Below are 18,591 nucleotides of genomic sequence, written 5' to 3' on the forward strand. Positions count from 1 at the left end.
CCCAGGACTCTGAGATCATGACCTGAGCCGAAGGCAGCGGCTTAACCCACTGAGCCACCCAGGCGCCCCAAGGCCCAGTATTTTTATGAGTCTTATTTTTCACACAAACATACACGTAAATACTAACCTGGTTTCATATAATTTTCCAGAATCTTAGTATGCAGATTTTTCTTTTCTCTTTCCATATGATTTCCCTTGGGAAAGAAAAAGAAAAAGGCCCTCACTTTGTTATTCTCTACCTGTGTTAGCTTATGGGGCCGCATCCTGAGGAGACACCTCAGAGAAAGACCGCATTTGGATTTGCTCTGGGATCTTTCGGTTGGACAGCCTCTCTTCCCTTTCAGCAAATCTCCGTCCACCGCCTCAGCTTTCCAGTCGTGTGCTGTCTACACTTATCACGCTCACATGCCACTTTCGTGTCCCCCTTGTCAGAGATGTTCACTGGACATCACTTGTCCTTTCCCTCTCTTCTGTCCCTTCCCTCCGTCTCATGGGCAGTCTTTGTCATTCTGTGTCCAGCGGTCCCTTCCTCTTCTTAGTCTGATTCACTTCCCTAAAGATGTTATCTACACTGCCTATTTCAGCATGTTCTGGTTGCATTTCTCTAGAGGGTTCCCTCTCCTGAGGGTCCTCTGGCTTCTCTGTTTACTTCTCAGACTGCAGGCTCCACCTGATAATTGTCACTTGTCCTACATCCTCTGCACGTGCGGGGTCTCGCTCACTCACTTCCAGCTGTTCTTTCCCTTCCCTTTTCTGTTTTTCTTCTTTGTTTTTGTTACCACTTTTACAAACGCCTCCTCCCACTCTCTTTTCCCCTGTTATTCTTCTAAGATCCCCTTACCCTCATCGTGGCCCCCGTGGATGTTTGTAGGGTCTCTCGGGAACTTGTGCTCAGCATCCGTTTGAGCCTTTACTACTTCCTTTCTCATTTTATTGGGCCCTAACTTGGGACAAGTGTAGACACATTGGGTCAGAAATGAATGTGACTCCCTTTTTTGGCCTCTCTTGTTATGGTGTCTTGGCACATCACATCTGGGCCATTTTGTACTCGAGCAGCTCTCTTGAGCCTCACGTGAAACATTTTTGAACTTCCTGCGTGGAATCCTGGCTTATCTGTGGTAGCTCTGTTCAACAAAGTTAAAGTCAGGAAACACAGACTGACAAAGGATTTTTCACCCCTCATGCATAAATGTCTCTCATAAAAAAAAAATATATCAAAAAAGATAGTGTAACTATTTATTTAAGATTGAGCCTGTCCCTGAAAACACAGATGTTACCTGTTCCCCCTGTGCTACCAGGGAAGGACCTTAGGAAATGGTTAGCCTGCCCTTCTGTGCCCAGATGCTCTAGCCTTTGCTTTTCTCAGAAGTGTTTGATGGAAGTGACCACCACCTTAACCAGATTCTTAGGCTGCATTTGTTTTCTCAGAGCAGTTGAGCCTTAAGCCCTTTCTGTTCAGAGCAAGGACAACAGCATTTTTATTTAAGTCTGGATACTCACCACTGGTATGTGAATACTTGCTTTGAAGAGTGCCAGGTTCAACTCCACTACTAGTTTTTGTATACTTCCTACATGGTCTCTAAGAAGCTCCTTGTTTCATCCAAATATTGGTTCTTGATTTTCATTAATGGTATAACTTGCTTTATTTTAGAGCTGCATTTAGATGCATAATTAGCCATCATCATCTTTGTTAAAAACGACACACACCTTTTTTTGGACTTATCTGGAAAAAATATAATAGTTAACCCACTTGTAAAAATAGACACAGCCATTGACCAAATGGAAGACTGTTATTTAATAAAATGGTCTCTATCCTTTCCATTTATTAACCTTGGAGCATCATCTGTGACCTTTTTATTCCCCCAATGAGTGAAGAATTCTACGAACTCTGGCTGCCTGCTCTTAATTTCCGGAAGTTGCCCCAGGTTTGGAGTGCTTAGTGTCTGTATTCGAGAAGTGTCTTTCTTTTTCACTTGTCAGTGCTGGGCCTTACGCATCTGCTGATGGTACTAGGAGACATTGACAGGGTGTTCAAGAAGCAAAAGTGATTCGTACTTTGGTCTTACTTGGGTGTGTGTGTGTGTGTGTGTGCGCGCGTGTGTGTGTGAGACATGGTGTGTTTATTACCCAGGCTGTTGCAGGAGCACACTGAGATTTGTTTGTGGACAAAAGATATTGTTTAAGTTCATTGAGCACATTTTATGTACTTTTCTCCTAGTAAAGAGTTGAAGAAGAAAGAAGACAACCAAATACACAGAAGTGAAATGAAAAATTAAACCAAACAGTTTTTGTTCAGAGTTAAGAATTTTCAGATACTAAGAAAGAAAGGAAGGACTGCTGCTTCTTGTCCTTATGAAAGAATCTAGAAAAATCAGAAACGAGGTATGAGTAAAAAACTAAATGTGGCCTTTTGACCTTCATTGTTATAAACCATTGTGATTGTTATTGATCAAAGTAGTGGTACTTGTATTTATTTATTAGTAATTACATCAGCATTACATGACCACTTTTGGAAAACCCATAAAGAAAAAAATATAATTGATATTCAGTCAACATGAAGGAAAAGTATTTACACTGTTAGGATGTCCATTAAGCAATCATTTAATATTATTGTATCTGTAACATGGTTGTGTATATGATGTTATGTTCAGAATATGAAGTGTATGCTTTTGAAATTTAGCTTTATTTAAGAGATAAGCAGCTTCAGAATATTGTGTATTCTAAATGGTCCCAGTGAGAAAGACATTAAAAGAGAACAAATTTGTTTGTTTTGAATGAATCATATATGTACCTTGATAATATAAACTAAAAATGGCCTTTGGCTAGACTGGCAGCAGGGTTTCAAATTTCCTTACTTTTTAAAAAGAACATTTCATATTTAAGCATATAAGTCATTTGTAGACTTATATTGTCGAATATTTATTTTAGTCTTAACATTTGTTCTTAAATTATTACATTGCATTATTTATTGCTTGAGTTCCATAATTAATGGTGTCATCACTATGTGACTATATATTTTAAAGTGTTATAATAGGAAAGTTCATTTGTTTTTTTTTTTTCCCTTGGCTCCTTTCTCAACCATGTGATTTTAAGTCTGTCAATAAAATATTTAACCCCACAGAGGTCAAAACTAATATAGTATCAGAAAACGTATTTACCAAATTAAGCAATTGGATCAATTAAAATAAGAAGTGAGAAAAACAGTGTTGGGCATTGAGGTGTAAATTTTGCCCAGATGTATACCCCATGTGAAATATCTTCTAGTAAAAATATATTTGGCTCCTATCCCTGCACATGTTGTAGAGGCATGAAAATTGGTAAACATGCCCCTGCTGTGTAGGACTTAAAGGGGAGAGCATTTTGGAAGGTGGTGAGTGCCACCAAGCTCCCACTGTCCTGGACGCACATGTCTGTGCTTCAGGTGCAGCTGGGCCCAGAAGGCTGGAGTCACCCTTGTGCGAGCTTATTTTGTCTGTCTTGTGAATGCACTTGATAATTACAGAATTAAATATGCATCTTTCTGCAGTTTCAGCTCATAGTTTTGAGTTATGTGTTGATTCTGTGATTTAGGTTTTAATCACAAAGGATTTCAACAAGTTGCAGAAAGAGTTGAAAACAAGACAGGGTGCCTGGGTGGCTCAGTCGGTTAAACATCTGCCTTTAGCTCAGGTCATGATCCTGGAGTCCCAAGATCGAGCCCTATATCAGGCTCTCTGCTCAGCTGGGAGTCTGCTTCTCCCTTTGCCCCTCACCCCACTCTTGTGCTCTCTCTCTCTCTCACTCTCTCTCTCAAATAAATAAGTAAAGGGGCGCCTGGGTGGCTCAGTGGGTTAAAGCCTCTGCCTTTGGCTCAGGTCATGATCCCAGGATCCTGGGATCGAGCCCCGCATCAGGCTCTCTGTTCAGTAGGGAGCCTGCCTCCTTCTCTCTCTCTCTGCCTACTTGTGATCTCTGTCTGTCAAATAAATAAATAAAATCTTGTAATAAATAAATAAATAAGTAAAATCTTTAAAAATAAATAAAATTTAAGACAAATGTAGGGTGTGGGGGTGGTTCAGTTAGTTAAGTGTCCGACTCATTTTCAGCTCAGGTCAGGATCTTCAGGGTCATGAGATCAAGCCCTGCATCAGGCTCCCTGTTCATCAAGGCGTCTGCTGGAGATTCTCTCCCTTTCTCTCTGCCCCTTCCCCCACTCGCATGCTCTTCTCACACTCTTTTGCTCTCAAAAATAACTAAATCTAAAAAAATTAAAATAAAACAAATGAGGGGCGCCTGGGTGGCTCAGTGGGTTAAAGCTTCTGCCTTTGGCTGAAGTCATGATCCCAGGGTCTTAGCATCGAACTCCACATTGGACTTTTTGCTCGGCAGGGAGCTTGCATCCCGCCTGCTCTCTCTGCCTACCTCTCTGCCTACTTGTGATTTCTGTCTGTCAAATAAACAAAATCTTAAAAAAAAAAAAATGAAATATGTCAGGGAAACTAAACATTTGCTGAGGTCTTGATGTTCATATGAAAAATAAAGGGTTATTTTTGTATTGCAACTACTGAAGACAAAAGTAAGAATTGAGGCAAAACGAGGAATAGTTGGTGTGTTACTCAAAACCCAGTCCTTTTCTCTTTTGTCCTGTTGACAAATAAGATTCCAGTTATGTTCATGAATAGATTAATAAAATGTCTTTATCATACTCTCAGACATGAGATGGAGCAGAGGACAACCTAAAAGTGTTCTCCAAGCACAAGTCCAAATTATAGTCAAGTAGAGGAATCAGACAGGAGAATCTATTTGAAGATTCTGAAACTGCATATTTTTCTTATAACAGATTAGTTTTATCTTCATTCTGAAATTAATAAATTTTGTCCCATTTTAAAAAGTCTCTTTTCTCCAAACAAGTAATTTTTGACACTTTTTCTAGATCTAAATATTTTTAAACTATTCTTAGAAATTTATTTCACATTTGATTCTACTTTATCTTGAACATTGAAGTTTCTTCAGTATCAAAACTATACTATGAGTAAGATTTACAAAACTAGAACAAAAATCAAGTTTGTTTGTTTGGGTTTTTTAAAAGATTTTTTATTTATTGGAGAGACAGAGAGCACAAGCAGTGGAGAGGGGCAGAGGGAGAGGGAGAAGCAGACTCCCCACTGAGCAGGTAGCCTAAATGAGGGCACGATCCCAGGATTGTGGGGATCATGACCCAAGCCAAAGGCAGGTGCTGAACTGACTAAGCCACCCAGGCACCTCAAAAACAAGTTTTTAAAGATTTAAGACATGAAACATTTTTCACCATATATAAATGTACATTTTAAATGAAATCAATGTTTCTAAATGGCTAATACTTGGTACTTTTAAAACCTTGTGTAACGTTTCTTTCTAGAAAAGCAAATACTTGACCTTTATTTTAAGTTATAGTAAAGTTTTCTTAAAGGTATTTTTCTGTTTAGGAAGTTCAGCAAGAGTATATCTAGGAAATAACTTACCATTTCATAGCTTCATGTGACATGCCACTTTAATCATATATTTAACTCACATATTTCTTTAATACTTTTTATTTATTTATTTACTTTAGAGAGAGAGAGTGCATGTGTGCACAGCGCGGGGAAGGGTAGAGGAAGAGATAGAATCCTAAGCAGGCGCCACACCCAGCATAGAGCCTGACATGGGTCTCCATCTCCCAACTCTGAGATCATGACCTGAGCTGAAATCAAGAGTTGGACGCTTAACCTACTGAGCCACCCAGGTGCCCCTTAACTCACAAATATTTTTGAGAGTTACAAAGTTCTAGAACCTATAAAATTCAAGACCTTACACTTTCTTTAAAGATTATATTTTTAGGTAATCTCCAGACCCAACATGGGGTTCAGACTCACAACCCCAAGGTTGTGAGTCACATGCTCTACCAACTGAACCAGCCAGGGTCCCCAACGACCTTATACTTTTATTGATACATATTTAAATAATTTCAGCTGAGAGCCATATCTGTTAAGGTAAATTATGAGAACATTTTTCAACAAAGCAACTTTTTAAAGCTATATATTTGTTGATTTCTGCTTCATTGAACTTAATGACAGAAAATATTCCCCAAATCTTCACTTTTTGTGTATGATCTTATTTACTCTTTGCATCAGACCTATGAGATAGTTAGAATCTTCCTGCCCTATAAATAGGGAAACCAAGATTTTGAAGGTAAAGTAATTTGTCCTAGTGCACATGACCAGTAAACATCAGCGCTTAGTTATAAATGGAGGTTGTCAGACTCCACTGGGAGGTCTCCAAAGTGCGGGATCCCAGTTGCTATAAAGAGGAGGTCAGTAAATGCTTACTGTTGGAGACTCCAGCACAAGCTAGAATAAAGAAGCAATTTAGATGTACCTACAACCACACTCAGACTAGAAAAATCTAATACATCTTAATGCAACAGGCACCTAAATAAAATGAAATATATCTGACTTAAAAAAAAATTTCAAGCTGATAACTTGTTTGTCCCATAATTATTTTGGTAAATCTTTACTCCAGACTCTAATTCTTACATTATCTGAAGAAACCAATTCTGTGGAATCAAAGTAATACATGTACAGTAACATATTATTCAAGAAACAGAAAGGCGCCATTCCAGTCATATAAAGGATAATAAAAACATCAAGAGTCACGTCAATCAAGGGGGTCTGTTGACTGGCAAACTCAATCTATGGATGGACCCAATTATCTGCAGGAGAATTGATGTCAGCATCATTTAGGGTTAACAATGGACCAACGAGGCAGGAGCAGACAGCTACTCTCTGTAGAGACCCAGAAAGCAAACTTGGTAATGAGGCTCTTCATTCATCATATCATTCTGCTCTAATTATTAAAGTGAATAGGAAATACTTTAAGTTAAGGCGGGAACTGGATAACATAAAAACATTTGTTTTGTAAACACAAAGAATGCTTTTTTTTTTTTCTAATGATCCTCTTCAAATCTACATCAGACATATGTTCCCAGTACACTGTTTTCTAAAGTTGCTCCTCTAACACCTCAAATTCATGCTGATTACGAATGGGTTATTTTTGTTATCTCAAAAAGGGAGGGTAAGACTGCTAAGAGTCTACAATTTTAATTTCTACTCTTCAACCTAAAAAAGATAGGGAGAGGGTCACAAGTACATATGTCACCATAGTACATGGTCCACTGCCATCAATTACATCAAAATAGCCCAAATATATCTACCTGCCATTTCTAAAAGTCCTGAACACTCTAATTTTACTTACTCTGGTTCATTTTTTCTTAATCAATCATTTGATCCTTATCAAGTGATTGTGAAAGAACATGGTAGAAAAAAATCCAGGAATGTTTTGTTTGTACAACCTTTATGTAAGTAAAGGCATATACTGCCAGCCATTTAAAATTGCCTGGGATGGAAATGATTTGCTTAATGAGGATAAAAAGTAAAGTCTAAAAGGAGAAAAGAGAAAGGAGGTGAAGAAAGTAACTGTTGCCAGAACAAAAATTAACTGAAGTTTGAGAAAAGCAGTCATGAGACCAAAGGAAGGTTCCCTGGAGAAAAGTGTGGTCTCTTCAGTTCGGTTTTTCAGTGTTTTCAACCGACAATCTGTAGCTAAATTTTTTTTCTATGAAGTTTGTTCACAGAGCCATTTTGTATAAATGTTCCACATAATTTTTTTCTGAGCTATGGTTCTTTACTTTAAAGTAAATGGAAGATGGTTAAGCACGGTAAGGTTTTTAACCATCCCTGCCTGTTCTACTGAAGTTAATGTTCAGAAGTATCCGCAGATACTACTTTTAGCAACTAAATATTTCCATGGTGGTAAAGAAATGTCAGTAAAATCTATGTACTTTAAGAACATCAAATTCTTATTATACTTATCATGTGTGCAGGCAGAGTACATAATAAACTAGTCTATAGCAGCTGTAAATTTCTGAGGATTTATCTAACCACAAATACATTGAAATGGGGAAATAGGGCTATATTAAACCATGCAAGATGCTGCTGGAGTTTTGCCATTTCTGCAACATCCTGTAATTAATTTATCATGACAGGTCTGGCAAACTGAAACATCCAATACACTTGCAACAGACTGTTGTACCATAGTTGCTGGAGATCCTGCAGCCACATAAAGTCAAGGTAGATTTTTCTTTCAAACGTGAATATAGTACTGTTCTATTTAGAATGCCCTATAGCCGAGGACAGACTTGTTGTCACTTTTGAATTTCAAAAAAAAAAAAAAAAAGAAGAAGAAGAAGAACATCTAGAATATAGAACAGATCCTGGGCTGAGATAAGGAGTTCAGTCTGTCCTCTGCATTTTGTGGTCTTTTCCTGAAGAAGGATAGCCCTGGGTAGGAGACTGATACAGTCCAGTAAACCCTTCCCATGCATGCATGCCTGCAGCTAGATACGATGGGTTTCTCTCCTAGGAGGTTTGACGGTCACTTGCCTCCTGGTAGTCTCTTGGACACATGCTCTTCCTGAAGAGAAGACTCACAAGACCACCTCATCCATCTGGGTGCCCTCCTCTTCTAGAAGTCACAGTCCCGCCATTTTGCAAACTTCGAGCACAGATAAATTCAGTATTTATCCCTGCTCCAACATCCTCCAATCTAAAGAAAGAAAATAATGTAATAATGGGGTGGGGATTTTTGTCAAAATAGATTTTCTTACTAAACAGTGAGATCCTGGGTCCCTGGCTGGGTCAGACTCGGCAGAGCATGTGACTCTTGATCTCAGGGTTGTGAGTTTGAGCCCCACGTTGGGGGTATAGTTTACCTTAAAAAATAATAATAGACTCTGAAAAAAACACAATGAGTTCTTTGTCAGTTTGTATCAGTGTGAAAGAATGATCCCCTCTTTACTTGGTGTGTCATCTGATACAGGTGTTACCGTGGTTGATGCTAAGGATAGATCTTAGTAAACAAGGCTTCTTGCTAGAGAAGTAGAGAGGTACCACCACTCATTAAAATATGAAATCTACCTTGTACCAATGTCCACAGCCTTGCCCATATCCTTTGGAAGGTCAGTATTCCTCAGACCACAAACAAGAGGACCCAATGGGGTCTTCCTTGAATCTGGAAGTCTCAGTGAAAGGGGATAGTTCTCAGGTGGTAGACGGTAAGACGGGTGTTGCTCAATAGAAACAGGTAAGAAGCCAAGCAAACACAGTGGTTCTAGTTCCAGCCCAGTCACCAAAGGCTAACTGTAAACACTTTATGCTATTTGTATTTTCTCTAGTGGTTGTCTATTTCTTGCTCCTTACTATATTGAAAATGGATCGTATCTCAGAGGACCTGACAAGCTTGTGCTTGGGCCTAAGTTTAAAAACAAACAAACAAACAAACAAACAAAAAATGGCATTCCCCAAACTGAATAACCCGAGGGAAACTGAACAAGAGAGAATGTAGGAAAGTGTTTATACCCTTCCACCGCCCACCTCTCAGCTGCCTGAAAAGTTCCCTTCAGAGCTCTTCTATGTAAAACTTTGGAAATCAGATGGATAGTATGTATGTGTCCAAAAATAAAACAAAGACTTTTCTTTGATATACCCCCATTAGGTAACTTGTCCAGGATCATAAAAATCAAGGGCAAGACTCTGCCTTCTGCTGATTCCCCTGCTCCTGCTGCTGTTTACTTGTTAACATTCTTACTTCACTTAAAAACCACATTACCAGGATGCGCGGCTGGCTCAGTCAGTGAAGCATGTGACTCTTGATCTCAGGGTCCTGAGTTTGAGCCCCACGCTGGCTGTGGAGCCTACTTAAAAAATAAAAATTTTTTTAAAAAGCTGCATTACTAAATCCTAATGCTGAAAATGCTCTAAATATTCTCAACCTCATGCACAACTAAAAGTAAACATTCCATGTAGAGCATGGTCTACATTCAAATAAATCCCCAGTAAAACTAGGTTATTATTACAAGTGATGAATTTGAATGGATGAAGTTTGGAAGAAGGTTAGAGTCTGGAGAATTGACATTTTTATGCATGCATGGGAAGAGGTTTTGTGTGTGTGTTTGTGTGTATTTACTGTCTTGACGACTACATACAGAGAGGGACTAATTCTGTTCACATATATCAAAAGCTGGAGTTAACTACTTTCCTAAATACATTTTTATAATTCAGGATCTCAATGATTTTAACACTTGTAATGTTTCCCAAAAATGTGTGTGTGCCTGCACATGCACACACATTCACTTAGTCAACAGCGCAGGATTGCGCCCTGGTTGCCGAGCATGGGACAAGAGCTGGGTGAACAGTTGAACCAGGAGCCTCAACTCCTCTCACCTTGAAAATGTCACATGTTTTATGGGCGTTGTCACCCCACTGTGTTTTTCAGAGGACCTCGCCAAACATTACCAAATTTGAGCCTCATTAACAACCTTTATTACACAGAAAAAGCATGACTCTGCCATTTTTCAAACCAGTCCCCAGAAGGTTAAATGATTTGTCCAACAACTGTCAATCAGAGCTCAGCTCTCCTCCTCTCAGCCTTGTGTTCTTTCCAACCGGGAAAACTCCTCACTGACATCTGAAAACTGTGGAAATAAATTATGTGGAAAGCCAGCAAATGTTTGCTATACAAGAGGCCACTATAAATTAATAAGACTAATTTAGATGTGTCTTTTGGAATTGAGGGATGATCTCCTTCTGTAGTCAGCTCTCAGTTTGCATTTTTGCTGGCATTCTGTATTTGTAGATTTTAAATGTGAGAACTTAAAATGAAGTTAGCTCAAAAAGAGCATGTAAAATATTTTTAATTATGTGTTATAGTGCAAAGAGGCAGAAGGTGTACAGAAAATGCCAGAGTCCCTTTTCCAAAACCTTTTCGTGAACCAAGTAAAACAAAGTCATTTCATATTGTATATTTAAGGCAAATGATTATTGTTCATGCAAGTTACACTTTTTGGTAAAGCAATAATTCCCCCATTTGACCTAAAATGTCATTAGATCAACTGAGCAACTTGGAGGTACCACAGAATATTTCATAAAATGCCAACATGGCATATCACACCGAGCTTGAAACCACTGGCGTCCCTGTCCACTGCACTAAATCCATTCAGCTTTTCCTGTTTGCTTAGAATAATGACTGTAAATCAAGTCCTGCGCTCTGATCACAGGAAACTCTCAAATGAAATTCAGTCACCTCAGAAGTGACAGCAAATGTAAGAAACTGGGTTGGGGCACTTGGGTGGCTCAGTCAGTTAAGCGCTGTTGGTTTCTTTCGGCTCAGATTGTGATCCTCAGGGTTGTAAGGTCACGCCTTGAGTCAGTCTCCTTGCTCAGCAGGGGTCTGCTGGAGACTGACTTTCTCTCCCTTTCCTTCTGTCCCTCAACCTCACGTACGTGTGCACTCTCTCTCTAATAATAAATAAAATATTTAAAAGAAAAAAAGTAAGAAACTTGATTGTTATCTGGAAATTGAAGCAGTAAGGCACAGCATAGATCTCCATGATCTGTCCTCTGCCGCTTCTCCATTTTGTGATTCATGTGTAGATCCTCAGCAAGACCACAGTACTTCCCTCCAAGCACCATTGCTACCTTAAAGCCCTTAGGTAATCTCGACTTGAAAACACAGTTCCACACTGTGCCTTTGCCAAATATTGCCATTCGGGTTTCATCTTGGTTGTCACATGCAGCAAGATTCCTTTTCTCATTATTAATGACCTCCTTCTTCACTGTGTTCTCATAGTATCCTCAAAATAATGTCCATCAAAACACTTATTAGCACCTGACATTGAAACGGAGTCTATTGATCAATGTGTTATTTAACATTAGTATATAATTTTTGATCAATGCATTATCTCCTATTTCTTGTGTGACTGAGATAATTCTTATAAATGGGTGTTTGTGCTCAATATCACAGGATGTTCCCAAGTGGAATATAATTTTTTTTTTTTTTAATTCTAAATAGCAGGCAGGGAGAAGGGAACCCATGGAAGGAACCTAAGAAAATGTCATTAGTCTTTCTATAGTACCTTTTCATGGTCATGGCAGTCTTTTGACTTTTTTCCTTCTCTCTTCCCTTTCTCACACTCCCCCCCCCCTTTTTTTTTTTCTGGATCTCTTTTGTCTTCTTCGCTGCCTGACATCAGCCAGTGTTATTTACTGAATTACTGAATTACTGAATTTACTGAACTTACTGAATTCAGCATTAAACATTAAAACAATGATGCATCCCCATCTAAATGTGTTCTTCAAACCAGGGAATCCAAGATGGAGGACCCATGCAGGCAGTGACTTCTACTCAAGCCCCCAGGTGCATTCCAAGCAACACTGTATTTACATAAAAACACAATCTTAAAATGTAGATGGAGCCCTCCTTTTAAAACTGTCTTTAACTTTTTTTATTGAGGCAAATTATCCAGAAGATTAAATCTGATTTGCATAATATTTTGCATTCCCATTCATCTGAGGGTAGAAACCCTTCAGAAGGCTTCTAAAATTTGTGTATGTCTGAACCATGTTGCCTGTGAATCTGATATCTCGACCATTCTTTTCTTAAAACTCCTGTAGTTTTCTGAGAGAAAGGATTCCTAGATTCATAAACAGAAGTCCATACTATGATTGTTGCTAAGTCTGAGCAACTTCCGTTGAGGACTCACAGCTTCGTGTTATCTATTTTTATGCCTGTAAGTGAATCCAATCATTTTCATCACCCATATTTTTATCATCTAAAAAAACCTAAACGCTTCAAACAACTCTTTGTTCAACAAGCAAGCCCAATATCCAGCCCAGCGTGTTTACCTAAAAAGTCGAAGGAGCTGCCTGGAGACCCTGAGGCAGAGGTGTGGGAGTTGGGCGGGGGTGGGCAGGGAGAGCACACACTTCTTGGCCTGGGTCCAGCAAAGGCAGGTCTGCTTATGGTCATAACACTGTGCACTCGGATTTCTATGGGACTGATGTTCAAAATGCTGCTGAACACCTTTAACTTTTACTCTTGATATGCTTTCAACTTTTGATCTTCTCATTCTACTTAGGATTAGTGTAAGTCCTAAGTGTAAACAAGAGTCTGGGCAGCTTCTTGAGAATGTGGGCCATTGTGGGTAGCCTCACTATGACACTCACTCTGTCTGCACAGCCAGGGAAATAGGATTTTGACATCTGTCCTATTAAGTAAGTTACTCTTCAGCACTACTGGATTATTCCACTCAAAAATTTATGGAACCATTTTAGTAGGCTTCATCTACCAAATTCACAAAATGATTGTCATTATTCCCATTCACTTTGTCCTATGCATAATTTAGCAGAAAAAGGAAAAGTATTTATTATTATAATTATTTGTAATTATAGACTAATTTTAATAATAGTTACCATTCACTGAGCACAGGCCAGGTACGAGGCTCCTGGTATGCATTATCTCATTTAATTTTCGGACAGTCTGGGTGGCTCTTTCAGTTGGGCGTCTTCCTTCGGCTCAGGTCATAATCCAGGGTACTGGGATTGAGTCTAGAATTGGGCTCCCTGCTCAGCAGGGAATCTGTTTCTCCCTCTGCCTCTGCCTGCCACTACCCCTGCTTGCGCACACTCTTTCTTTCTCTCTCTCTATCTCTAAGAAATAAATAAAATCTTCATAATTCTACAAAATAAACTTAAAAGGTAGATATTATTACTACTCCCTTTTAAAACAAAAACTGAATCTCAGAAAGGTAATGCTCTGTATCTCCAATCACATAGCTTATAAACTAGAGTATCAGGATAATTAGATAAGAAAGTTAAACAGTTAATATTTTCCAAATGTCTAATACCTCTTGCAGAACAATCTTCAATAAAATAGGCTGATCAAAAAGGAATTTCGATGTTGCATATTGCCCAGGAAATATTCACATCAAACTTCAGCATTTAAGTAAAATGTATTTTCAAATTTCATGTGCTACAGAGACATTACCCTAGTCCAAAAGGAATGACTAATAAAAGACCACCACCAATACATTTCACCCTCTTGTGGGAATTGTGTCTGCTGGGGTTGCTTTGGGGGTGAAAGAAGACATTTGTGTATGACACTTCTTAGGGCAATCCCTTTTCAGTGTCCCTTCACTACCCTAGGGAGACCAGGCAGGCCCATTCTGTTCTCACAGCCCGTGGGACATCTCTGTCATGTCGCTGTCTCACTGTAAGTGTGACTTTGCTGCCTGAGTGTAGCATGAACTATCTTTTCACCATCATTGATTCTGAGGGTCTACCTCGGTGCCTGGCACATAGTAGGCACATTCAGTACTGAGCAAGGCAGATCACAGGTCCAAAGGCTTATTTTCTGTACATCGATAATTTGAGGAGGAATTGTATGTAGGGATATTACCATATCATGGAAAATATCATGGAAAATCATTCCAGAAAAGAAAAGAAAAGCAAGAAGGAAGTCCGTTTCCTTATGGCACAGCTTAATAAGAGACCCAGGATAGAAACTCAGAATCTTTATTCCCAGGACAATTGGGGATGGTGGGGGAGGGGGGCTTTACAATTCCTATGTATTTTTCTATTTCCTCTGGTAAATTTATTTCTTATTCCCTTTCTTCCCCACACCCCACCCCTTTCCAGGACTCCGCTCCTAGCATTGGCTTTTAAACTCTTACATTCTCTTTATTTACAGTCAAAATTATTTGCAATACTCCACACCTTCTGGCTTCCAGCTGGTACTTGTATTCAGGGGCAAACAAAAGCAAGACAAACACATATTGTATCTGTACCTTGAAACAGCCTCAACTCCAGGTGGTTGAAAGGAATCCCTGGGGCACCTGAAATTCAGGTGGGGCCTTAGCAGTGTTTCAAGTCCAGCCCGCCCGTAATTCCCCTTTCCTCCCTGCCGCGGGGCAGCAAAGAGCAGGGGTGCAGAGCTGATCGCTGGAGTCCTATCTGGTGGGCAGCCATGAGGGGCAGGCTGGTTTTCCCAAGTATATTCAGACTTGGCTTCACGGAGACCACAGTCAAAGGATGTCATGGGTCTACCACTGTTTCCCAAAGAGCATTTTCCTCCTGGGCTGACGAGGAAAATCCTACTTCCTACAGTTTTTCTCCAGAACTACTGCACTGCGGACAATCGATGGGGCCAGCCCTGGGCAAACCAATGCACTCAGCCCCTCCAGGCCAGGTTGGGGTGCTTGCTCTGGTCGGGGTGGGGGGGGGGAGGGGCTCGGACTCTCCCTGTCACTGCTCAGGGTTATCTTGTAGCGCCCATGTATCTCAAGGCATGTCAACACTTCCATTACAAGCTCCCTTGTCACTGATTCCTAACATCAGCACAAATAATCACCTGGCCTTCATCCTGGCAGGAAGGAAGAGATGCAGATAGCATAGTTAACAAGAAGGTAATGCGTGTGAGTTGTTCGGTATTAGCTAATTATTTTCTGACTGGGAGAACCAGATACACGGTGGCAATGCTTTTTCTGGCCCCACAGCTTTAAAACATCCCTAACCGGAAAATGGATGTGAATCCCGAGAGGAGGGCGCGCAGGTGAAGCGGGCTTAAAAAAAGAAAGATGTCTTCTTTCAGTGTTTGGCTTGAGTTCCTTTCTGCCAAGAAATGAAGAAAGCTTCGTAACACCTTACACAACACTTCCCGTTTTCTTAATTCTTCTAAAATTCTTTTATTTAAAGTTCAGTTTTAAAAATTGGCAAATCAAGCAAGAAGGAAGTCCATTTCCTTATGGCACAGCTTAATAAGAGTCCCAGGATAGAAACTCAGAATCTTTATTCCCAGGATGATTGGGGATGGGGGGAGGGGGGCTTTACAAGATTTATGCAAAACTTCAAAGAAAGCCCCTCCCTGTCCACCCCTCCCCCCTTGCGTGGGTGTTTCCTTCATCCCACTACCACCAGTGTTGGTTTTTATGTGAGCATAATTGTGCTTTTGTCTTGGAGTTGGCTCACCTCACTACGCTCCAGCCTGAGATCCCCTGGCCCAGAGCCCAGGGTGGGGCTTTGCCCTCAGAACTGTAAATAATGGTAATTACCTTTACAAACTTAAAAAAAAAAAATTACTTTCCCAAGGCCAAGAATATCCAAAGTCTAGAGCATTCTATATAACCCCTTGTGCAAAAATCTGTTAGAATGAGTGTGGTGATGAAAAAGTATCTCCCTCATGGCGTGACCAAAAGGAAAAGAAAGTCGCCAGCACTCCGTGGCCTCATGGGTCCCTTTGGGTCTGTCAGTTCTTTGCTTCCACAGTCGTGGCAACGGAAGTCCACATAAAAGGAGTAAATATGGAAGTAGAATTTAGGATTAGTTCTCTCCACTCCCATGGAAGATTTCATGAACTGGACTGAAGCAAAAGCATATTCCTTGTGCTGACTAGAAACTCCCAGGGAGAAGGGTTCTGCCACAGGACTTCCAGACTGTGTGCTTTCTGTGGCACTACTTCCTACAGTATCACCGTCTGCTTGACGGCACCTATTGTTCTCATTAAGTTGACGCACATCCAAGCTTTTGCCTCATTAGATTATCACCATGGTGCCGAGGCTTTCATTTCTGCATAATCTTGGTATTTTATTTCATACGCCATAGCGAGCAGCTGCTATCTATCTTTAAGATCAAAGCAATTATTAAAAATACAAAATTTTAAAATGCAATAGCTTTTGGCCACATGGCTATACCAAGAGTCCTACAGAAGTTCTGATACATGAATAAGAGGGATTTGTCTTCCAGGCCACAGAGTTCCTTTGATTATTTTACTTCCAGATTAACTGGTTTGAAGGTGGAGACCAGAACATCTGGACAAATGCCCTCAGCCTAACATGGACTCGTTTCAAAGCCCATGTCAAGGGCAAAGACCCAGAGTAGTGAGCTTCTGGGACATGTATGGTAACTGGAAATTTACTAAGACTCCCAAAGTGTCAGAGTGGTCTGTGTGTCACTTTTTCCATTCAGAAGTCAAACCATGAGGGTTAAGGAGGTCATGCTCTATGCTCCTATCACAGTGTTCTAGGCATTCAAATTCTTAAAAATATTCATCGGTAAGGTTTCTGGTGCTGAGACAAGGTGGTTTATAATACACCTACCAGAACAGAAAGCCATCTGACCCACAAAACTATCACATCATTGACATTCTCTTTTGCCCTGGCTCGGGGCTCTGCAGAGGGGTCCACCCCTGGGCTCAGGAGAACAGTAACAAACCTCCCTTCTCACTAGGAGGGCTCCCAGATGAGGAGGTAATTCCTCCTTTGCACTTGGCCTTGTTCCAAATGTTCCAATCTTGTGGAGGTTCTGAGAGCTATTCATGCCACCCTCGCAATGTTTGCTCTTTTCATTTGTTAAACATTGGCCTTTACCTGTGTGATCCCTCAATTCATCCTCCCACCTCCTCGTGAAAACTCCGAAGACAGCCCCTATGCAGATGACCTGCCCTTCTGGGCTCTACACAAATTCAGCTCCTCCAAGGGGACGCCCCACATGGCTCACGTCCTTGTGCACAACCATGCAAAGTCACCCCAGGAGATGTCATGGGAGCTGTCGTGGGGGTTGTTTGCTCCCCCAAAACAGTGAGCCAAGGCTGCCTGTTCTGCCAGCTTGGAAAGTTTTTAAATTAGGCTGCATGGCAGTGTCTCCTCTCTGCCGCTTACCCTCTAGAACTTCTTGTTTGATGGTGAAGAGGAAAAGCTGAGGGCAAACGGGAGTTGGTTTTCTAGGTCAGGGACAAGACGCACTGCACACCTCGAAAATCCAACTCGCGATGTCAGTCCCATTCTAGAAGAGCGTCCATCACACACAGTCTCTGACTGGCTGTCTCTCCGTCCAAGAGGAGTATCTCCTCAGCCCTGCAACAAAACTGGAGAGACCCAACCATAGCTCTCCAAAACCTTTGTCTAAAATGGTCGCGCTCCTTCTTTCACTGAAGGTAACACTGGCTTGAAGCTCTGTTGCCATCCCTTTCAGTTGTATATCTTTAGCACAGACAGAGGGGCAGGAATTAATTTGCTAAGCCACGGTACATGACTCTGGCTCATGCAGGGGAAGAAAGGGTTAAGTCCTCTGGGTAAAACATTGTCAATCACTGGTGACTGCCACCAAGATGAAAAACAAGCTGCACCTGTACATGGGCAATTCAGGAGATTCTGGTCAGCTATTTTTCTCTGGTGCTTTGTTCTGCCAGCTGCCTCTGTGCTTTGGATGCAGGTGGAAACATGGACTTTGCTATCTATAAAAAATTTAATGGTGAAGATCAACTTCCGCTTCACCTCCCCAGGGATCAAAGTTTTGGGGCTTTTTTTTTTTTTCTCCTTGCTCTGAAAGACTAGCAGAGCAAAGCTTAGTGCAGACAATGGGTATGCTGTTAAGACACCCGTTCTCCCCCCAAAAGTAGCAGGACACCTTTCGTGGGTTTGAATTTTTCTTCCCAATTTGAAGGAAGTAACGGAAGCAGAGCGATGCATGCCTCCACAGTGTGAGGGCAAGCTTCTGCTGAAAGGAGGGCTAACGATGACAGCTGGGGAGCCTCATGACTGACACTGCATTTCCCGTCAGCCACTGGCAGGAACCTGACGGGGAGCCCGTGGAGACAACGTGGAAGTGACAGGCCCCACGCCTGGGAGCGGGAAGGAGGTCCTGACATGTGTACAGCCTCATCTCTTAGAAGCAGATCTGATATCTGGTCAGATTACTGGCCATGACA

General features: G+C 40.9%; 1 protein-coding gene and 1 long non-coding RNA gene across 7 annotated transcripts in view; both read left to right on the forward strand.

Annotated features, from left to right (window-relative positions):
- The window catches only part of AHI1 (Abelson helper integration site 1), a 208,834-nt gene extending 206,380 nt beyond the window's left edge, over positions 1–2,454 (forward strand). For all 6 annotated transcript variants that reach the window (XM_032339436.1, XM_032339440.1, XM_032339437.1 and 3 more), the window contains one exon: positions 2,219–2,454. In XM_032339436.1, coding sequence (XP_032195327.1) covers positions 2,219–2,229 — 11 coding nt within the window. In that variant the 3' untranslated portion in view covers positions 2,230–2,454. The remainder of the gene's footprint in view (positions 1–2,218) is intronic.
- A 3,245-nt stretch (positions 2,455–5,699) lies between these two features.
- On the forward strand, positions 5,700–9,328 carry LOC116588424. Its single transcript, XR_004284937.1, has 2 exons — positions 5,700–8,123; positions 8,416–9,328. It is a non-coding gene; the product is annotated as an uncharacterized LOC116588424 (long non-coding RNA).
- The last annotated feature ends 9,263 nt before the right edge of the window (positions 9,329–18,591 follow it).

This window comes from Mustela erminea, chromosome 4, assembly GCF_009829155.1.
Source record: "Mustela erminea isolate mMusErm1 chromosome 4, mMusErm1.Pri, whole genome shotgun sequence".
NCBI lineage: Eukaryota > Metazoa > Chordata > Mammalia > Carnivora > Mustelidae > Mustela > Mustela erminea.